This window comes from Talaromyces atroroseus (genome assembly GCF_001907595.1).
Source record: "Talaromyces atroroseus strain IBT 11181 chromosome Unknown scaffold_7, whole genome shotgun sequence".
NCBI classification, from domain to species: Eukaryota; Fungi; Ascomycota; class Eurotiomycetes; order Eurotiales; family Trichocomaceae; genus Talaromyces; species Talaromyces atroroseus.
Genome location: NW_017971439.1, coordinates 54,523 through 77,063, shown reverse-complemented (window position 1 = coordinate 77,063; position 22,541 = coordinate 54,523). Strand labels below are relative to the sequence as shown.

Below are 22,541 nucleotides of genomic sequence, written 5' to 3'. Positions count from 1 at the left end.
CCTCCACCTTTATACCTAGATATGTAACAGAAACCATTTCAAACATTTTCGATAAACTGCTCATCTCGTTTCCCATGAGCCTCATCGGCAGTAGCCAACACATCAAGTTGAAATGGCATTTCCTTTGCAATGCGCACAGTGTCGAACACGCTCTTGGACTGTATGAAGATTTCATCAATTTCTTCCAGAGAACGACCTTTAGTCTCAGGATAGAAGAAGATGAAGATAATGCAGCCCGCAGCACTAATACAGAAATAAATCAAATAGTATTTCCAACCGATGCTGTCAAACCCTTTGGGCGTGACTTCGGCAATGAGGAAGTTGAATAGCCAGTTCGCAGAAGCGCTCATAGCCGTGACTTTGCCTCGAGTTTGTAGCGGGGCAATCTCGGCGGCGTACATGAATGGGACAAGAAAGAGGCCAATAGGGAAGAAGATGAAGGAGAAGAAATAGAAGAATACGCATGCGGATGCGGCTGCTTTGCTGGTGGCGACGATGGAGTTAAGGCCGGCTAAACACACCTGAGATACTGCCATTCCGAGGGCGGCAAAGATAATTAAACGTCGGCGTCCAACCCGATCGATCAGGAAAACTGCCGCTCCGGCACAGATAAACTGCCATATTTGAAGAGATCCGGAGATGGCACGGGCAACGGTCCCGCTGTACCCCAGGTTGATTTCAAGGGTACTATCTGAATAGAAAGTGATGATGTTGACACCGGTCATTTGGGCGATGATGTTGACACCCACAGCAAGACAGGTACGGTGGAAGTTTCGGGTGTCGTTAAAAGCAAAAGGACTGTGAGATCGTCCTGATCCACTTTCATCCTGAAGAGAATGTCGGATGGTCTCGAGACCTAAGACGACAGACTCGGAGCTTTCCTCGACGTCCTCCAACCTAGCAAGGGAATTGGCAGCTTCCTCGAGGCGATCTTGACGGACCAGCCAACGAGGTGACTCGGGCAGAGAGAAGATGGTCAAGACTACGACGGAAGCGAAGATGGCCTGAAACGCGATTGGGAAGCGCCAGCTAACGTCGTTCTGTTGGACATAGTACAAGCCGAATTCAAGCCATGACGCGAGGACAATACCGCCAATAGCAAAGAATCCTTCCAATAGTACCATTCTTCCTCGATTCTCTGCTCTGCTGTTCTCGGATATGTACATGGGGATTGTTGCGGTGAAGCCGCCGACTCCCAGTCCTGCATTGAATAACCAATTAATGATTAGTGACAAGTTCCTATTCGCCCTTCGTGGCCATCAATGTTGAGGAGAGGAGGGAAGGAACAAGAAAACTAACCAGTGATGACACGACCCACGATGAATTGCGCCAGTGTGAAAGGGGACGCTTGGATGATGATTCCAATGATAGCGGTGCATCCTGCCACAAAAATGCTCTTACGCCGACCTATGCCATCACTGAGATACATACATGAGAGTGCCCCCAAGGCACATCCAACTTCATAGATTGCGACGACCGTTCCTTTGATTCAGGTTAGACAGACTCCGGGAAACCCGGCTCGCGAATTCGCCGAAAGAACATACCTTGAATAGTAGAGTTATGACTCTCTTGCGCCCCAGTTGTATTAACAGTGTCTATCGCAGGGAAGGTTTTCACAAAGGAATCCAGCGTCAACAAGCCATTAGCAACAGCCTGATCGTAGCCCTGAAGCATGAAGCCCAGGGCACCAACAATGCCGACGGCCAACGATAGCCGACGGCCCCGAAGGCCGCTAAAAAGCATTTTGGGGGTCAAAAGCTTGACAAATGTGGTACTAGCCAGATACAAGAGAAATATGTAAAGATATGTGCCCTACCGATCAGGCAGGCCGTACGCAAGGAGTGGGAATGCGACGATGCTTGTATATAGGAACAGGAGGATGAAAGGATCAGACCGGGCCATTTCGCACTGTGTGGCGGGGAACCCATTTTATACTAACGGCACGCGATGGTCAGCTTCAGCCTACACGCTGCTCTCGGAGGACTCGCCGGTGGGAATCCTGCGATATTACGGGGTCTCCGGACTAGGGCATATCTGGAGATACGGTGTGGATGCCTATTGGCTGTTAGTGTCCGGGCTGCCGGGGAATTAGTTTTTCCCTTAGCCTTGTTTGCTTTAAGCCTTTGTTTCCCCATGGGCCGTGCTGTAGGCCCCTGTGCGTAATCCCTGTACGCCCGTGGTATCGGCATGTTACCGTGCTGTAATAAAACCGGGGCTGACGTATCCTGGATTTGGGTGGCGCTCGCACATGATTAACTATAAAGCTTGAAGTTGAACTAGTTTCTCAAGTGCTCACCGAAAACCAAAGTCGCTGACAACCATCCACAGTACAACACTTAGTTACATGAAAATTGGGGGCGTGCCGGTCTTGGAAACGAATGGGGCGGATAGGACGAGGCGTCATGTGACTGCATGTGCCCTAACGGCTGCATCCGTTAGCTGCCGGTCTTCATGCAGTAGCCATAGCATACCCCCTATGTCCCCGATATTATGGCGAGCAATTATTATTGAAGCCGGAAGAACGGGCGGGAATCAACTCCTACTGCGTATATGTATCACTACTTACTAGCTATGCGATTATGTCTACGGTGGAATTTTCGGCATGATCTATATAGAGGTGACGAGGGGAGGGGGTCAGGGGGTCATCCCGGGGGTCGGCGAAGCTTTCACGGGCAAGAACCTCGTACATGGCGCCCAGGAATATATATCGAAGTGTTATTTGCCTCATGAGAACAATGAGGAGATGGCAAGTATTCTTGACCATGGTCGAGATAGTAAATACAATGAGAGTGAAGTCTTTTTGACTATGGGTGAGAAATATTGAATGCGATGTGGGGAAAATGAGAATAGAGGATGCCAGGTTCTTTCAACCGTGGTCGAGAAATGAAGGATATAGCAAAGCTGTCGGTAAGAATACTTCTCCATGGTCTGATAAAAAGCGCAAACCCTAGATAGCTGGTAATTGTCTATACAATGAAATATCTACTTCTTCGTCAGAGACGGCTCACTTCACTGAAGGGAAGGGAAAAGTTCTGTCCTCTTGCTCTCTCTCAAACGCTTTATCAAAGTGTTTTCCGAAAGGGCATCGACAAGAGGTGAACTAGAAATGGAATAGTGTGAATAATGATTGAATTGAAGATAAAAAGAAGATTACATCAAAGTCCTGAGCGAGGTTGGAGGAGGCGAGGTACGTTTGGAGAAGTTGAAGCAACTTTCGAGATATCGTCACGTGAGATATAGAAGCCTATGCAAAATTATTACGTATTACGCACCTACATATTTGATCAGACGCTTGTACGATTTGGGCTAATGCTGTTGTTTCTGAAGAACGGCTGAAGCAAGCAAGTATTCTCGACCATGGTCCAACTAAGCGAGGGTAGACTAGTTAATACGAAAGGAGCCATGTATCCCAAAATTTACACCAACACTCGACCTAAACACCAGACACTAATCCTCTCCACTAATTCCGAACGACGGCAACGCCATTTTGATCTGCGTATGCAAGGAGAAATGCTGAAGCTAGGGTTGCGAAGACGACAAGCAAGCGGCCGCGCGGGAGAAGATTCGTTTGATCATGCAAGACAACAGCCATGCTCCAGAATGCTCTCTGCTTGTTGTAGAAGCTGGCTGCCTTGGTCTACATAGTTGGATTCATAAAAACATTCTTTTGCCTTTCATGTTTCATCTTTTGGCAGATGTGACCGTCTCGTTGATCGATTATCCATACCTTCAAACACATTTCTGCCTCTAAACCTGTAACAGCGAGTTCCAGTTGGCAATGCGAATGCCGCAAATGGCAGTCACCTGACCTCAAAGCCCTAAAATGTCACTGTACGGTTAGCATAGCAGCCCTAACCCTAGTTCAAAACAGCGGTATTGTACCGTAATAAGATACGCAGACTTGACTGCACGTGACTGCTGCCAAGTATGAGCCGAAGCGGGCTTAGCGCGAGACAGCTGGGCAGCCTCAGGCAGCAAGCCGTATTACATAATCAGGGAGGCTCGCGTCGATTTAATTCGCCGAGAGAAAAAAAATTCTCTTCCGCCAATTCCTCTCGCTCGCACAAGAACTCCATCAAATGATATGATCTTGTGTTAGATGTTCTATATGCCAACTACCCTCACGCTCGTTGATTGCACCCATTGAGTAAGGAGCAGATTGTTGGTGAAAACTCAGGGCTTCCTTGCTTGATGTTTGGGGCTTGACGACCTGCCGCTCTTTTTATTTTTCCCACCCAAACAGACCAAGGGAAGGAAAAAAAAAATTTACGGCCCGCCGGCCACCCTCCGTCACCACGTCGTCCCTCAGCTGCCCCGCGGCTTTCTTTTCTCTTCCCCTCCGTTTACACTCTGCAGCTGGTTCTGCCTTTGCTATTGCACCCCACTCCCAGCACTGTGCTAGGCACATTACCCTCTCTACCTTTTTCTGTCGTACATACGCTACACGCAAAAAGGGCAAGAAAATGCCTCCTAAGAAAGAGCAAGTCGTCGAGAAGGTCCTCCTGGGGCGCCCGGGAAACAACTTGAAGAGCGGCATCGTATGTGAGCACAAGCACCCCCACCCACAATAATTTTTTTGCCCACAACAACATGTCTGTCCATTATGATTATATTATTATTGCGCTTGAGACGTCTCGCGTGCTCATTCTTTCGCTTTCCAGGTTGGTCTTGCCAACGTGGGTAAATCCACGCTCTTCCAAGCCATCACAAAGTGCTCCCTGGGTAACCCGGCCAACTTCCCATATGCCACCATCGACCCGGAGGAGGCGCGTGTCATTGTTCCAGATGCTCGCTATGACTGGCTGTGCGAACAGTATAAGCCCAAGTCGCGCGTGCCTGCCAACTTGACTGTGTACGATATCGCTGGTCTGACCCGAGGCGCTTCCACCGGTGCTGGTCTTGGAAATTCTTTCTTGTCCCACATTCGCGCCGTCGATGCCATCTTCCAGGTAGTCCGGTGCTTCGATGATGCCGAGATCATTCACGTCGAGGGTGATGTCGACCCAGTCCGTGACTTGAACATCATTAGCGAGGAACTCCGTCTCAAGGATATCGAGTTTGTTGAGAAAGCTTTGGAGAACCTTAGCAAGCAGACCAGGAGAGGAGGCCAATCCTTGGAAATGAAGAAATTGAAAGAAGAAGAGGCCACCGTTGCCAAAGTTCTGCAATGGCTGAAGGACGGCAAGGACGTTCGTAAGGGCGACTGGGCTCCCAAAGAGGTTCGTTGATATGTTTTCTTTCCCTTTTACCCCGTATATGCATTTATCATGATGAATAAGAGCAATTGCTCGAATATAACCCAGCTCGTCGAACACCTCTTTTTTTATTACTCACGTTTGAGGTTGTCTTGAGATAAAAACTTGTCTGAACCTTGTTTGAATGTTTCACAATTTCTTTTTATTTTGTCTTGTTCTTCTACCGGAAGCTGACGGCAAGACTATGATCAGGTTGAGGCTATCAACCCTCTGTTCCTATTGACAGCTAAACCCGTCGTTTACTTGGTAAACCTGAGCGAAAAGGATTACCTACGCCAGAAGAACAAGCACCTGCCCAAGATTGCTGAATGGGTCAAGGAGCACGCAACTGGCGACCCTATAATCCCTCTTTCCATTTGCTTCGAAGAGAGGTTAACCCGATTTGAATCCGAGGCTGAGGCCGAGGAAGAATGCAAGAAGCTGGGGACCAAATCAGCGCTTCCAAAGGTCATTGTGACCATGCGAAATGCTCTAAACCTGGGCAGTTTCTTCACTTGTGGTTCTGATGAAGTTCGACAGTGGACAATTCGTAAAGGTACCAAGGCTCCACAAGCAGCAGGAGTCATCCACACAGGTAAGAATCCACGAGTCGCATTTGCACAACAGCATTCAAGATCCATGCTGACGTTTCCCCTATAGATTTCGAGAAGACATTCATTCAAGCTATTGTTTTCAACTACAACACTCTTAAGGAGTACGGTGACGAGGCTTCCGTGAAGGCAGCCGGAAAGGTTATGACCAAAGGCAAGGAATACGTTGTTGATGACGGCGATATCCTCCTCATCAAGGCAGGTGCCGCCAAGGGTTAAATCAAGGCACCCTTTTATTCAAGGAGCACTTCTATTCCTCCCGAGTAATTTCGGGGGGCGTCCATCCATCGCTGTGGCTTTGTAGATAAGTCGTCGCTTGGGGGATGAACGATAATAAATAAAATACCTACCGTCATAATGAATGCTAGTGTATCCGAAACAGAACGCCATGATTCGTAATTCTTAGCCATTGATAATAGCAAACAATCGTTTCAAGATAGTGGTAACATCAAGGCATCAAAATGTTGGCCGTAGTAGTGTACGTACCTTTCCCCGCAGTCCACGAATAATAGCCCGGAGTCGTCATATGTCGTTGTCCCCTCCCTCTCGACATCTGCAAGCAATCTACACACCAGCACATTCACGCCTACGTGTTGCTAGAAAAGATCAAACAACTAAATCAATTCCTCATTGAGACAAGTGCTATCCATACAATAATCGAATTGACCTCTGGCGACTTTGGCTACCCCGCGTTCCACCACCGACTACAAAAAATTCAATCCGGACACCACACCAGCATACAAGACTGAGCGATACATTGAAGCTTCTCACGAGGCCAGGAGTACTTTACGCGTAGTACGCCCTACGTTTATTATACCGATCTGGGAAGTACATAGGGAAGAAAAACAACAATGTTTAAAAAGGAGTGAGTGCGCGTGCCAGTAGCTAGCTACATACTCCCTTTTCTTATCACCAACTAACCTAATTCTCACAGCATCCAAGCCGGCTCACGATCGAAAGTTAAATCCTCAGTGCAACGAGGCCTTCGCTCCAAGTTCATCGAGACATACCCCGGCTTCGAGCCCTATATTGATGAGATCCTACCAAAGAAGGCTTCACTGGAAGCCGTGAAACTGTACGTATAAAATATCTTGTCTTGAACCCTTTTGCTTGCTACGTAAGCATGTACACGAGAGAAACGAAAGCTGATTGATTCCATCACACACACACAAAGTCCTGACCGTGCCACCTTATATACCATCGACTCAACTCCACTCTTCTATCAACCCTTTGATGGGCCTCCGATCCCCCACCTCAAGCTCGTCCATTCCTTCCCGGACGCCGTTCCAAAAATCCGCATTGATCGAGGGGCGATTCGCTTTGTGCTTTCGGGCGCGGCGCTGATGGCGCCGGGTTTGACCTCGGCGGGTGGGTGGTTGCCGGACAAGGAGAATGCACTGGAGGCAGGGGACGTTGTGGCTGTGAGCGCAGAGGGGAAGGATGAGGTTTGTTTAGTGGGACCGCTTAAGATGGGGACGGAGGAAATGAAGGCAAAGGGTAAAGGCGTGGCTATGGATGTAGGCCATTATTTGGGTGATGGACTTTGGAAGTTAAATCTGGATTAGTTAGGTAGCATAAATATGTTTGTTGATCTCATCACAATTATTACTATGAGAACAACAATGGACGTGTTATGAAAAAGGGAAGAAGAATTCTCGCTTGGAGAAGGACAAATGTCATTCGAAAAGCGTTTTCGAGCATGAGTACTTTTGACATCATGCATTATATTGCGTTCATGTACACGGGTAGGGATAAAGAGCATCATCATCTGCGCTAAGAGCACAATGTAATCAAGTCGAACGAAATATTATATATGACAGAAGAGAGTCAAACAAATGGCAAAACTATGCCTTAGGCGACTAAGAAACTGGATACGAGTCATCTAGTCCACTGCTTCCACCTTCTGAAACAGACGCGGTAGTTTCCTCGGCTTCGTCATCAGTCTTGGACGTGATTGGAGACAGATTAGAAAGCGCATCACTGGTAATTGACGACATATCACTGCCTTTCCTACGGCGATGTTGCGTACGTCTTGGGGAAAGAGATGAAGGCACAGCGGGGATGGGGAGACTCAAGCCTAACCCTCGCGTGTTTCGGCCGTTGACTTCTATGGCAATACCGGTCTTCTGTCGCCGGAGGCCAACTCGATCGATTGTCCGACGTAGCATTTCTCCAGATCCATCAAGCGCCATAAGAAACCTGGAAAGTTCGGCACAAAGATCCCAGTCATTTTTCTGGGCTGCAAGTCCAAGTAATCGCACCGCATAGTCTTCTGTTCTAGTTTTGCTGCTTTCTTCGTCCTCCTCCTCATCAAGAGCCTGAAGAATTAGCAAATAGCCTGCTGCGGTCTTAAGTGACTTGAGCTTCAGCGCTTGCTCAAACAAATCTTTTGGTGGCGGAAGATGCGCAAACAGCGTGCGCCATGAACGAATTTCATTTTTTCGTGTGCATTGCACTACAATATCAAGGTAGATATCGGCGGAGAGAGATGCCTGCAGGAATGAGATAACAGACGGCAGCAGTGGCTGTCGAGGCTCATTCTGTGATTCACCTTGACTGGCCCCGTCTACTGCGTCGTCAAGGACGTGATGAAGGAGGACTTCAAGGGCATGCGGAAAATATGATAGATGAGAATAGTAGTGAGACAATGAAAGAGCAGAAGGCATGTCAACATTCGCTAGACTATGCCGGAGGAAGTATGGGAGAAATAAATGTGTCTACAAGAGCGAAACAATCAGTGTTTGTTAGCAATGAGACGAGAAATGACTTACTCGAATAGCGTATTTCAAAATAGAAAAAGTTATGTCTCGTCTTTGTATCATTTCAGACTCTACTCCAAGTATGATACCTTTGTTCAATAGTACCGATAAGGGGTAGAAGTCCACGGGAACAGGAAGCGGTTTTGGGACATCGTCACGTCGCAAGACCTCCTGAATATCACTCCAAGCCACAAGGTCCCGGCCACAGAACATCCAAAGAGAGTCTCTGAGAGATAAATTACTCTGAGCGGCTTTCAGAACCACTTCGGCTGAAGGGCTAGTCGGAACTGCTTCCTCTGCTGGTGGTGCAAAGTTAAAAGACAGTTGGTCTCGCATCAAGACGTAGTATTCCACATCTTGTGCAACTATACGCATGTCATATTTCAGATCTCCGCTGTCGGACACGGATGGTTGCAACAGAACAAGATTGCCATCAACAAGCAGCAGAACCGAGGCCACCTTAACATCCTGTGAAGGATCTCCGTTTCCTAGCAACAATGTTAGTGTCAAGTGTAATAGCGAGCCACTTGGAATAATATAGAACATACGCATCTGCTCTTCTGGCAGAATCCAACTAATAGAACGAACCCTAGTAGGAGCACGCACAATTCCGTGGAATGCTATCTGTCCTACAGGAACTAGAGAGACGCTGCCGTACGTAGAATTTATGACGTAATGATAGAGTATATTGTCATAAGTGTAGACGAGAAGTGAATCCTCACCAGAAGGCCCGATGAAAACAGCAGGTGAGGGCAAATACTCAGTGTGCAGGACGTTGTGGTTTGTTAGAGATAGCTCTCGCGAGTACAAGCGTAGCTAGAAACCATGTCAGTCCGAGAACAAGGCTTAACAGTATAGATCTAGAACCAAAGTACCTCGTATGAACCGTTGCTCTCAACAGCTGCGATCAGAATATGGCCATACCAACACATGCCACCTCGTACTGCGAATGAATTTTCCGCTTTCGGATCTTCAAATGTTTTCCAGCGTCCACTAGTAACACTGTAATGCGCAAGACCCCTTCGTCCTGCGATAGACACATATCGGCCATCCTGGGACACAACGCAAGCTCGGATAGGCCACTGTGCGTGGAGATATGTTGGGGGATATTGAGCATGATGCCATAAAGAGTCTTTCCCAGATATGGTCATAAGATCAGGTAGATCGTGACCTCGATACAGAATGATCTCGGTCCCAGTTTGTAAGAGCGCTCTGGACAGATTGGCTGGCGAATAACAGCCTGTCAAGGCACTGCGCGCTGTTTCTAATAACCATATTCGGCGGTCTTTCTGGGCTGACAGTATTATATCAGAGCCACCACCTATCCAACATCCCATAGACACTCCCGTCAACCAATCTTCTGAGTTACTCTCAGCCATAGAACGGTCGGCTGTGAAGCTGTTACCTCCAGCCTTGCCGAAGACACTCCAATCTGCCCACCCGTTTTCATAGCCTGCAAAAAGGCAATAGCCGTCAGGCGAATAACTCATGAATGTCAAATCCCCGGTGACCGTAGTCGAGGCAGGTGGCTGCAGTCTGTATGAAAGAACTACATTTCCTACGTAGTCCTTTGCTGTGTACACTAGAATCTCGCCATTAGTGCAACTAACAGCCAGTAGAGAGAACCTTGCATTTACGGCTGCTCTGATGGCCTTATTTTCATCATTTGCGGGAGTATGAAAGCAGTGACCCTTGAACAGTTTGGCGGTTTGTTCTGGTTCCGGGGTGTCAGACTTTCTTTGCACAGTGAATGCGTGCCCGTCGCTAGTGACCCATATCAGAAGACTCATAGCTCGGTCGTAAACCATTTCAGTTACTATAGTCTTTTTAGGGGTGCTTAGGATTCGGCTCAATAACTCCGAAGTCGTCTGGGTGCCATTCTTATCTGGAGTCCAACGAATACATTGAATGGCTGCGGGCTTGAGAGTAGCCACAAGAAGCTCGTTGTCCAAGGCCAGCGCCTTCACAATACCGGACTCTACTTTGATAGCCATTCTGAAACGAATGCTAACATCTCTAATTCCGTTAAATTCTTCGCTGCCAAAATGACGGGCAAGCTGTTGGCGACGATGCGGGTTGGAGTGATCGAACTGTTGCTGGTAGACTCGAGCATTAGAATCAGACGCAATCGTATACGTGAGTAGGTATCCCTTCTGGGTTTGCACAACGAGAATTGTTGAGTCAGGGTGAAGTTGAAGCGATACGTTTGGACCGTATGTACTCAAGGATGTATTGGAACGAGTGACGGCGGCTACGACGACCGTAGGCTAGGTAATTGTTTAGCAAATGAATAGGTAGGAAAACAGGAAGTGAATTACCTTTGTTTGCCAGATTGAGATGGAAGATTCTGTCATTGTCGCAAATAGATGCCCATTTCTTGAAACGCAAAGGCCATGAATAACTTCCTCCGCCCATGCTGTGTTGGGTTCCTGGCCGCCCCGCGAGGCCTCGCGGGTCTCATGCTGAACGCGCTCGTCTTCTCGCAGCTCATCTCCGGACACCTCATTGTCACTCGTAGGTGTCAGGAATATGCTAGGCCCATTGACCGCGTACACCCGAGGGACGCCATTCAGCCAGTACATGGCTCACTAGTCGATTGACACGCGAATTTGGGTATAGCCACCTCGAGTCATCTCCGGTAGAGATCTTACGGGGTCGAGCATTGGCTAGAACAATTGCAATTGACTGCCATGCCTCATCGGTTATTTCCAAAGCTGGACTTCCAACAGCTTCTAGTGTTTAGACGGTTGGACCATCGCAAGTAGGTATGTTATGTCGGGGAACGTCAGGAGCTGGTGGTGGAATCACGTGTCAGCAATGCAGGCAGCTGCGTAGGTCCGGGGCCGAAACATCTAGAGGATACTATACGGCCAGTCACGTGATAACCCGTGTAGTAAATATAAGCAACTCCCCGCATTCCCCATCGAAACATTCCCATCGCCAATAGCACTTATTATTACATCGCCGGGGAATTTTGCGCTTCACCATGGTATGTTCCTTGCTTGTATGTATCTGCCGATGATACTTTTGCTGATAGCTCTCTCTAGGCGCCAACAGAATCCAAAAAGCGCTTGGCGCTCGCCATCATCGATTTCTTGGGATCCAGTTTGAAAGACGGTACCCTGACAGCGGACGATGCCGATTCCATTGAAATCGCTCAGAATTGCATCGCCGAGACTTTTGGAGTTGACCCGAGTGACAACGCAGCAGTCCAGGATGCTCTAGGTGGCCAGTCGCTTTCCAGCATATACAGCGTTTACGAAAAGCTTAAGGGCAAAACCGCAGGGGCCGCTGCAGGTAGCCAAGCTGAAGAATCCAAGCCCACTGCACCACCCAAGTCCAATGCCACCCCTGAGTCAGATAAATTGAAGTCCGAGGGGAATGCTGCTATGGGCCGTAAGGAATATGATGCAGCTATCGACTTGTATACTCAAGCTCTCGCGCTCGCTCCATCGAACCCTATCTATCTCTCCAACCGTGCCGCTGCTTACTCAGCCTCCGGTCAACATGCAAAGGCTGCCGCGGACGCTGAACTTGCTGTAAATGTCGATTCTCAGTATGCCAGAGCTTGGAGCCGACTAGGACTTGCGCGCTATGAACTAGGCGATGCCAAGGGTGCCGTGGAAGCGTACGAGAAGGGAATTGAGGCGGAAGGCAATGGCGGAAGCGACGCCATGAAGCGCGGCTTGGAGACGTCACGGAGGAAAGTGGAGGAAATGAAGCGTGCAGAGTCTGCACCGCCATCGGAAGAAATCGATACCGCCTCTGGAGCTTCTAGGGGAGCTCCTGGCGGAATGCCAGATCTATCTTCTCTGGCAGGTATGTTCGGAGGTGGTGCCGGAGGTGGCGGGATGCCTGACCTAAGCTCGCTCATGAGTAACCCCATGTTTGCGAACGCCGCCCAGAGCCTGATGAGTAATCCCGACATGCTGAACAACCTCATGAGCAATCCTCGTGTTCGCCAGATGGCGGAGAATTTCGGCAGTGGAGGCGGTATGCCAGACATGTCGTCGCTGATGAGTGACCCATCACTTGCTGAGATGTAAGTACCTTTCTGAACATCGGCCTATCTAACGACCACAAACTAACCAGTTGCACCGTCATAGGGCGAGGAATATGATGGGTGGAGGAGCCGGTCGCGGGGGGAGCAACCAATAATTCGTCTATTGCTTGAGTAGTTCACGAATGATGATTATGGTCTGGACCGATTCAGACGTTGTACTCAATGGTACTAGCACTCAGATTACGATAGACAGCTATATAATGATTCCCCTAAGTCTCGTCAAACCCCAGAAATTTTGCGGAACAAGCCGTCAGAAAAGTCTCTTGGAAGCACAATATGATATCCTTCACGAAGGCCATCATTCTTGTTGTGACTAGCTGAATTTTGTGTCCAAGCAGACCACTATATAGTATCAACAACCAAGGATACATCTAAATAATGATTGCAGAAAACAACATAAAAACTATTTGTTATATCGGCAATATGCTTCCCATGAACTATTTTTAAGGTGCACATTATGTACGGAACTCGAAGTATTCACAGAGTAGGGTGGTGGAAAGAGAAAAAGAAAAACTAGGGTAGGGACATAATATGTAGAATATACACACATGTATAGAAAAACATCCACACCATATAGATTCTCGCTTTATTTGAGAAGAGGTATAGGGACCAAAAATAATAAAAAAAAAAAAACATAACGAAAATAATTGCTATCGGTATTCTTTTCTTCGCCGCTCGGGGCGCCTTGAGCATAAAATGCATAAGTGGGTGGTCAAACCCAAGTGCCAGTTATTGCACAACTCATGAGAGGAGATCAGAGGAATAAATACACAGAAACGAAGAAAAAATTCAATGCAACCGCGCTGACATCTCACGAAGTAGATTGAAGATTTTAAAAGTACATGGGTGATAGAAACGAAGGCTGGCGCCAGTTGAATTAGAGAAAGATTATTCCTCTGAAGCAGTATACTCCATCCCGAACCATATCTAGTATGCAAAGTCAATATATTACAAACGTATGAGTGGAAATCAATCAAGAGGTGCTGATGATAATGTGACTGGAGACTTTTGAGAATCAAATCCTTTGAATACCGTGATGAATTGAAGCCGACGTTTTAAATATAGTCTCTTGCCGCCTTTTGCAGTTCAATCATTCTCCATCCTCGTGTCTCTGGGTTATTGACATCCTCGGGGATCCTGGTAACGCCAATCGCATAGGTGACAAGCTGAACTCGGTCCTCCATTCCTGCAGCGAGTTCGTTTGTTTTGGCGTTGCGATAGACGTGGACTTCTTGGGTCCTACATGTAATCACAAAGACAGGAATATCACCAGGGTCTAGCATCCGAGCATTGGCAATATCAACTCCTCTGATGTCCAAGATACGACCATCCGATTTCATGCCGAGCGTTGTGTATTGCTGTGCCAATGCGGAATATACAGAAAATTGTGCGTCAGATAGCCAGAGTTTGAGAGTCTCGGCATCTCCCTTGACATATGCGTCGAGGACTTCCGGTAATATGTATTCACGCATCTCTCGTAGGAATGGCTCGAGCTGGAAACTTGGATCCATCTCACGGAATTTTTTGATGACCCTCGCGGTTTCATTTTCGGCAAAGAAACCTGCAACGCGATCTGAAATACTGCGTGCTGTTGAGATAAGGGGGTTTTCGGATTCATTGTATGTATCTTTGAGCGAGAAAAGTCTCTGCATCACAGGGCTTTTATCGCGGAAGTCTTTCCAGGACTCTTTCCAAGCTGAGTCCTTATGAACGGTGAGGCTCGTTCCAGCACTGAGTGATCTAATTAGTAAATGGAAAGAGCATCCAATGAGAGGACAATCAATACGTACTTGGGGTCCTCTTCCATAATTTCAGCCTTGGTCGTTCGGCCAGATTTCGCCTCATTTGCTTCACGGAGCTGCCTTTGGCGGCGACGCTCCTCCTTTTCTATCCACCCACCATAGCGGGAACTGCTACCATCGTCAATAGCTTCCTTGACACCTCCCACAGCGGTCTTGTAAGCCTCAGTCTCTCTGACCGGACGAGTCACTTTTTCAATGCCCTTTCCGGTTGCAGAAACCCCTTTTCGAAGTCCTTTGACGACTGGAGTCTGCCATGTCCAAGCTGCTCCATGTCCAATAGCTCTTCCCGTAGACTTTAGAGCAGACGATGTAGTAGATGTTGCGGTAGTCGAAGCTGCTTCATACGCAGCACGGGCGCGCTTTACAGATTCACTCTCAGTGAAATGATGAGCAGATGATGCAAGGGCTTTTGTAGACTCTTCCCACTCTTTTGATTTCTTGAACTCGGACTGCAGAGTTTCTGTGAAAACTTGCCATGGAGTCTTGTCACCATGTGGCGGCGGCGGCGGAGCGTCCTTCTTTTTCTGTTCTTGAGAAGAAGATTCGCCTTCGTTCTGTTTGTTGTTCCCCGTATCGTCCTCGGATCCCGATTCGGAGGAGCGGGAGTTTGTTTCTTGCTGTTTCGTATGCGATTGCTCCTTTTGCTGCTGGCTGCAAATTGAGGTCGAGTGTAAGAATCGTCTTGAGATCAATGTTGATGACAGAGGCGCGATTTTCGGGCTATGGCTTATTTGCAAACTAGACTGAGCATCGCTTAAGAGGCTGCTAAGTCTGCTGTATTGGTCATTTGGAGTCCGCGAAAGGTACACTCGCCCTCGTAGAAGCGCAACTGTCCGCGCCGGACTGAATTTTGCAGTCTGAATCATCCTCGGCGAGGGAAAAAAGGGCGTATTTCAAGCCAGCTAGGCCGTTACAGTGACTGCTCGAAGGGCAAATACACGGCTCAGAGAAAATGCACAACAAAGATGCGAGGATGGTCACAGAGTTCTCGTGGTGTAAACCAACGGGGTTGTGGCGGAGAAAATATTCATCCTTAAAGCTAGACTCCGATAATTCGGCGCCAAGACCCGGGTCGAAGAATTGTCTTTACCCGCAAGCCGCAGTCTGAAATTCTCCAACGAGCCATTCTTGCTACGTTCAATGCTTGCATGCTGTTGGCAAGCTTCGACTTGATTACATTCCCTCATTTGATTGACTAGGACTACAAAGATCGTGTCTACTTGAATAGAACTTCGAATCGCACCTACACCGTCTTCCCGGCTTCTTTCCATATCGCCCATCATGAGGGCCCGGCTTTGGAACACCTTCGAAAAGACTATGCCATGGTTCACTCATAGCAGCCGGCAGCGACTGTCAAATATCCAGAGCACCTCGAGATTTTCGACATCGTCTTCTTCTGGCGCTCCTCCTAATCCAACCAGAGATGCGATCCTCACCCGTCGTCAGAGGGAAAGCGACCTTTTGAAACCAAGCGAACCGACCGCTAATGAGGCGTCGACAAGCGGCTCACAAGGAGTTCAAGGCATCCTGAACGTGTTGAATGCAAGGAACCAGGCCAATGGCCAGAAGGCTTCCTCTTATATCGATGGATTGCGCGTTCGACAGGAGCAATTTTATTCAGCGTATGGCAACCGTGCACCTCCCTATAGCCTACATGTCTACGCCCACAAACACAACACGATAATCACACTCACAAAGCCGAATGGAAATCCTATAATGTCTCTTGGGTGCGGTAGCCTTGGTTTCCGCAAGTCTCATCGATCGGGCTACGATCCGGCCTTCCAGTTGTCTTCGCATGTTTTCGCACAAATTCAAGAGAAGGGCCTGCTGCATGAAATCTCGAAAATCGGACTCGTATTTCGCGGGTTTGGGCTAGGCCGTGAAGCCTTTATCAAAGTGTTGTTAGGGAACGAAGGGCGAAACGTTCGCCCATTGATCTCACGCGTAACCGACGCTACCAGAATAAAGTTCGGTGGTACAAGGAGCAGACAAGTGCGCAGACTTGGTTAAAGAGAGGGGACACTTCAACCGCTCTTTCAGGGCTTCCAAATGCATAGGCCATTTGGCAATTCTTGATACCTATAAGTCTTTCCGGACGAAGGACGGACGCTGGCTACTTGTACAAGAACTCGGGAGGGCCTCATATATTTCTAATCTGTATTTTTCCATGTATTATTTGTGAAGTAGTGAATATTAGCTGTGTGATAATAAGTACTGTTGCTGGTAAAGAATATTACACGTCTTCATCACACTCAGGCGGCTCCGGGTGGAAAATATGGGCGTATTCCTAGCGTGGACTAGCGTGACATGTGATGTTCATCATTCATGCTGTCAAACAAGACTTCAAGAACAGGCATCATTCATCGTCTGTACCACTCGTTGCCATGCTCCTTTTCAATTCCCAGGACCGCTTGTTTATCAAACACTAGAACTCTTGGTTCCCCCCTATGAGGCTCAAGCTACTTGAATACACTGCCTTGCCGGCACTTTTACTGCCTTGAACCCCTGGTGCTCACGGCTGTTAGGCAACATCATTCATTCAAACCGCCCAAGCGCAGCTTGACGAGCTTCTGTACAGGCTTGCCAATGTTGCTCGGATGCACCCTTTAAATCCATTCATCCGTGCCTTCTTTCGGAGCACCGTCCCCGGACAGTGCGTCCCGGTTGAAAATCATGTACGCGCAACGCTCTCCAAGTTCTCATGCGATTTCTAATTCTCAATAGGTGCTTCTAGTTCCCACGACAGAATCGCTATTTGGATCACGAGACAAAGAGACCAACGCATACTATTCCGACCTCGTTTCCTCCGAAGAATTCCTTGGGAGCCATGTGCTACGGATACCCGGCCCGTCCGGTGCATCGAATAAGACCGATGCCTCAAACGTCAGAGACACACGGGGAAAAGCCAGACAAGTCACAACTGTCAATGGTCGCACGGTGATAGTCAAGGAAAGCTCGGTCTATAGTAATAAAGGTTGGTCTTCGCAATATACTCCGGATTATCGCATCGCTTACATGTTGCCAGGATTCAAATCGTTTTGCCAAGCACAACTTCTGTCCGATTTCCTCTATTATACACCGAATCATAACTCCCAGCCATGGCTTATCTATTATATCTCCAGGCCGCTGATTGGAACCTTCGACCCTGCAAAAATAATACCAGCAGTCCCACCAGGAAGCGTTTATGTGGTCGACGCAACAACAGCTGATCAAAACACAGGAGATGCTTCAAATATTCAAAAACGCGATATCAAATCATTTGGGGAGCTCCTTTCACATTTCCCAATGATTTCAAGACAGATGCAGCCAGGGCTCGATCGATTATTTCGGGAATTCGGCAAAGAGCTTGGGAAGCCCCTACCTCCTCCTCCATCGCAATCACCGGTATCCTCAATAAAAGGCGAACAATGGCAGTCTGTAAGCGACGCCTTGGAAATAGATGGATTACCTTTCAACTCTATTGAATACTTCGCAGACGATGAAGATCTTATGCGACGCAGTCTAGAAACGGCTGTAACAGCAGCAATTGACCTCTTCCGTTTAGTTGACAAGCAACAGCTCTCACTTCTCGGCGCAACTACCGAACTAACTGGCCCTTTAGTGGAGCGATTGATTGAGAAATACATAGCACAGCAAGTCCACGATACGCTATTATTCCCTCGACTTTGCAATTTTCGTCGAACGGATGATGCTGAGCTCGACACAAGGATCCGACAAATTGAGCACATCGACGTGTCTCAGGTTGGCATCACCATAGAAGGAGGCTTTGCTGGTAAAAAAGTGTTGATGGATCGGCTCATTAGAGGTGTGGAAGAATTCCGAAAGATGAATGATGCCACTTGCCCACAGGATATGCTTGAAGTACTTTTGACGACTATCAAGGCCGTCACAATCTCAAAGGGAACAGAGATGTCGTTCGAATCATCGGAAAAGCAGGCACCCAGTTTTACAGTGAATGCTGATATTCTAGTATCTTTGCTTCTCGTTGTAGTGATTAGGTCTCAAGTCCGTCAACTTCAAGCTCGGCTTCTCTATATGCAACACTTCATTTTTGTAGATGATGTTGAAAGTGGAGAGATGGGGTATGCTCTGAGTACGTTTGAGGCGGTCCTGGCATATTTAGTGAGCGATTCTGCTCCGCTTCGAAGGGCCAGCGCGCGAAATAGGCGACTATGGCAAGCAACAAAAGCTGGCAAGACCAGAGACATCAGATCCATCTTGGAACCCGATGAAAATGATGGAGAGCCCATAGATGAACATATCGCCCCGAATGCGGACATGCAACCCAGAGAAGAAGAACCTGACGTGCCTCAGGGTGAACAACAATCTATCAGATTTGCGTTAGTCAATGGGAACCCACCTGAACAACATATCGAATCAGAACCTGGTCGTCCGCCTTTATCTCATGTGTTTCCGTTTCAAACGTGGGCCCGTTCAACATTACCTGACGCTGAACAACAGCCCCGGAAAAGGGTTTCCATGGACGTCGGCAGTATATCAGGCTCATCGGCGGTTTCATTGCTCTCAAGAACAACAACCATTGCTTCGACATTTAGTGGTATTGAAGGAGACACTTCAATTGAAACTTTAAGTCATACCCATGATCCTGCTGGCGATTCGGTACCAATGATGGCGGTTGAAAGTCATCAGCCTGGAGCCTTAAGATATCTTTTAAGCCTTCGAGAATTTTACGCAATTGATGTCATCCTTGGGGACACAAATCGCGATGGCACGACATTATTGAGCGCAGCTGTTCAACACGCCAATAGAGAGGTGATCAATATCATCACGGATTTTTTATTAGCTGAGGCAGACTTGCATACAATCAGTAGCTATCTAGAGAAGGAAGACATAAGGGGTCGCACAGCTGCGCACTACTTGTTTGGTGCCCCTTACCTGATGTCTACGCTGGGAAGTCTTTTGCCATGGGGGAAAAAGGATAAGCATGGGCAAACGCCGCTTTTTGCCCTATGCAGATGTTACGATCATTCCAATTATCAGAACATGGTAAATGAAGCTCTGACGGTAGCACAAAAAGCACAAGATGATGGACAGCCTCTCCGGCTAGATGATCACGTTGATTCGAAAGGTAATACTTTGCTGCATATCGTTAGCGACCCTTCGATTATCACACGGATTCTCGAACAATGTGACTGCGACCCGAATGCTACAAACGAGAAAAGATTCACACCGCTGATGATGGCGAGCAAATATGGACGAGTAGATATGATGCGAAAACTCTTCGCAGATCCTAGAGTTGATACCCATCTCACAGAGAGCCGTGGTCTGACAGCTATTGAACTTGCAAAGGATGATGAAGTGCGAAACAGGATTGATGACATGATACTGTTTCTGAATGGTCCTCCGGTCGCCGGGGATATCACAGGTCGAATCACTACTGTCGTGCGCTCGCTTTTCGTCGAGGACGCGACAGTGCGATTTATCTTGAAGTCGGGTGCACAGGAGGATTCTAGCCCAACCGCTACGAACGGAACAACCACTTATACCATCACTACATGCCGACGGTCCTTGGCCGACTTCGAAAACTTGGTCAAATGTTTATCAGTTGAGCATCCCGCATCCTACATCCCAAATATCTCTGAGGCTCGAAGCCCGTTTCAAATTCATTCCAAACCCTCTCGTGCGATTCTCCATGAGATGCAGGGACGTCTTGATCAATTCCTGCGAATTCTACTTACACATCCAACTTTTGCTACACATGAAATGCTGTGGGAATTTTTTCTCGTGCCAGAATTGCAGCCCGACATGATGGCTGATCGATCTCAACGCAAAGCCTCTGTGCTTTACGAAAGCATATATGATGACTATGAGCCCATCACGCCAGATGGCCTGAGGGACACGGAGCAATTTGTTGCGCACGCTCAGGAAGTTGTTCGGGCTGTCCATGCCAATACACGTAGCATCATTCGACGTGGACACTCGTTGCAACATGCGGTATCTGACTTTGGAGATGCTGCCAGTCTCTGTTCATCTAGCCTATCAACACTAAAGGCCCCAACCAATGCTCTTCCAAAATCACACGTCGACGCATTCGCCCGTTATGCCACAACTATGAGCACATCGTCATCGGATTCTTCCCCTCTCCTCCAGTTTCTCAAAACCATGACATCAATACAAAGCACAACAACAGCAGTGTTAAATGCTCTTTCCCGTCCCAGCAGGCTTGTGAATACTCTTTCGTCGACTAATCGTAATTTGTCGCGGTCTCGCACATCACTCGCATCGTCGTCACTGCCGAGAAAATTCAACCTCAATCTTTCAGTTCTGGAGGAATCGAGGCAAAAGAATTTACGAGATCTAGAACAAAAAATCCATGACTCGGAAGCTCAGGCATCACGATTGTCACGAGAAATATCATGGAATAAGAATGTGGTAGTTAGTGAGCTGGCTGGTTGGACCTCCTGGCGGGAAAAGGTTGGACGTGATGCCATTCGAGCCTTTGTACGGGCAGCCGTTGTGCAAGAGAAGGAACGCGGGCGGCGATTGGAGCGATGTCTACGAAACATCAAAAAATTGTCATCTCCACGAAAGCCCATTGAATGAGCATAGAACGTGCATTAACTAGCTACTCACCATCAACGTGCGTATCTATGGATCAAGTAAACCAGTGGGCACGCTGAAATCGATTTGGCTTCCTTGAATAACATTACGGACAACTTGTCGTGAATTGAAGTATGGCAGGAATGCAAATGACTGCTCTCAATAAGTGGATATGATGGTCATCTATATCTCAGTAAATTACAAGCTCTGTGGGCGTCATCACATGAAAGGTCTCTCTTTCATACACACCAGGGGGGTATCTATATAGGAGCTAAGAAGAAAAGACCATTCAAATTCCCGACATCTAGTGTCGATGCCCCCATTTGAACGGAGAAAAGAAAGCCAAAGCCGACTGACGAAGCTTATGCTATCGATTTCGAGATTCGTGGTTCATTCGTGATATCATCGGGGAGCGTGTGTAGTTGACACTTCTGATACGACCTCCGAGTGATTGATAATCCCTGCTCTTGAGACATTTCCAAGCTGTTGATTCGTCTGTGTATTCTCTGGTGGAGGCGAGACGACAACAGGGATGCTACCGTGGTCATTATCGATAGAGGAAATGTCGACTTCTGACATTCGATTCATATCATGACTCAATAGAGAATTCCGCTCCGTGTCCATTTGCTGCAGGGGAACATACTGCTCGCCTCGTAAAACATAGACCTGCGATGACATTCTCCGTTGCGAATCCATATCCTCGACCACGGCAAACTGTAGCGAAGACGCACGGCTTCTGCTAAACATCATCGATTCACGCTCGGAAACAAATGAGGCGCGTTTTGTTAATGACTCTTGGTCATCAGGCGGGCTGAGATGCTGCGAATCGCTTTTGTGCGGGCCCCCTCTAATTTTAAGCCAACCGCGACGCCTCAAGAAATTGTCGCTGCTAAAAAGATATAATACGATGCAAATGACAAGGACGAGGCCAATGACGGATCCAACCACAATGCCCGCAATGGGAACTTGATTGTCGTTGGAGTCTTGTGTATCCCTCATATTTATAGTCGATACCAGGCTCGGAGACGAATCGGCGAGCGACGCCATGGCTCGGTGTCTGATTTTTCTGTCAAGCGCTTTGGGGTATCAGATGCTGGAAATCCGGTACTTTGTGTATTTGGAGGATGTCATAGATAGTTGTTAGGGGGAAGTCTTAGACATATATATGGGATTCTTATTCATCTGCCGGCATTGTTCATCAAATCGGTTGAATTGAAGATTGGAAATGAGATAGATAAATAAATATTTTTCGGTCAAGATGCAATTTCAATCCCAACAGACTATTACCACATAGCACTACCGCTAATGATTGCTAGAAGCACTAGCACGGTGCACCTGAGGCTGAGAGCATTGCCATTCGCACAGAGTCAGGGCCCTCCCTGTTGGACAACTTGCGAGATGTTAATTTTAGCTCACCAACCACGTTTTTCAACCCTTTCAAATAGTAGAAATGTCCGAGCCAACACTTTGGCAATTTTCTTCCCTAAGCCACGGGTTGGGTGGAGCTGGTA

General features: G+C 47.8%; 7 protein-coding genes across 7 annotated transcripts; 4 read left to right on the top strand and 3 right to left on the bottom strand.

Moving 5' to 3' along the window:
- Positions 1–38: 38 nt before the first annotated feature.
- Positions 39–1,743, bottom strand: UA08_05481 (hypothetical protein; the record flags this gene model as incomplete). The annotated part of the gene is made up of 3 exons (XM_020268006.1): positions 39–1,201; positions 1,300–1,482; positions 1,545–1,743. The coding sequence occupies 3 exons, from the start codon at positions 1,741–1,743 to the stop codon at positions 39–41; spliced, it is 1,545 nt and encodes a 514-aa protein (XP_020119047.1).
- A 2,720-nt stretch (positions 1,744–4,463) lies between these two features.
- Positions 4,464–6,064, top strand: UA08_05480 (Obg-like ATPase 1; the record flags this gene model as incomplete). Its single annotated transcript, XM_020267995.1, has 4 exons — positions 4,464–4,538; positions 4,662–5,219; positions 5,448–5,829; positions 5,895–6,064. 4 exons carry the CDS (start codon positions 4,464–4,466, stop codon positions 6,062–6,064), a joined length of 1,185 nt encoding a protein of 394 aa, XP_020119042.1.
- A 632-nt stretch (positions 6,065–6,696) lies between these two features.
- Positions 6,697–7,410, top strand: UA08_05479 (hypothetical protein; the record flags this gene model as incomplete). Its single annotated transcript, XM_020267984.1, has 3 exons — positions 6,697–6,710; positions 6,780–6,920; positions 7,020–7,410. 3 exons carry the CDS (start codon positions 6,697–6,699, stop codon positions 7,408–7,410), a joined length of 546 nt encoding a protein of 181 aa, XP_020119041.1.
- A 294-nt stretch (positions 7,411–7,704) lies between these two features.
- Positions 7,705–11,186, bottom strand: UA08_05478 (hypothetical protein; the record flags this gene model as incomplete). Its single annotated transcript, XM_020267973.1, has 5 exons — positions 7,705–8,562; positions 8,617–9,092; positions 9,153–9,420; positions 9,480–10,871; positions 10,923–11,186. The coding sequence occupies 5 exons, from the start codon at positions 11,184–11,186 to the stop codon at positions 7,705–7,707; spliced, it is 3,258 nt and encodes a 1,085-aa protein (XP_020119044.1).
- Positions 11,187–11,590: 404 nt separating this feature from the next.
- Positions 11,591–12,762, top strand: UA08_05477 (hypothetical protein; the record flags this gene model as incomplete). Its single annotated transcript, XM_020267962.1, has 3 exons — positions 11,591–11,593; positions 11,652–12,646; positions 12,711–12,762. 3 exons carry the CDS (start codon positions 11,591–11,593, stop codon positions 12,760–12,762), a joined length of 1,050 nt encoding a protein of 349 aa, XP_020119043.1.
- Positions 12,763–13,722: 960 nt separating this feature from the next.
- Positions 13,723–15,335, bottom strand: UA08_05476 (hypothetical protein; the record flags this gene model as incomplete). Its single annotated transcript, XM_020267950.1, has 2 exons — positions 13,723–14,398; positions 14,458–15,335. 2 exons carry the CDS (start codon positions 15,333–15,335, stop codon positions 13,723–13,725), a joined length of 1,554 nt encoding a protein of 517 aa, XP_020119037.1.
- A 415-nt stretch (positions 15,336–15,750) lies between these two features.
- UA08_05475 (hypothetical protein) lies at positions 15,751–21,033 on the top strand (the record flags this gene model as incomplete). Its single annotated transcript, XM_020267939.1, has 3 exons — positions 15,751–16,461; positions 16,995–17,144; positions 17,194–21,033. 3 exons carry the CDS (start codon positions 15,751–15,753, stop codon positions 21,031–21,033), a joined length of 4,701 nt encoding a protein of 1,566 aa, XP_020119038.1.
- Positions 21,034–22,541: the final 1,508 nt, after the last annotated feature.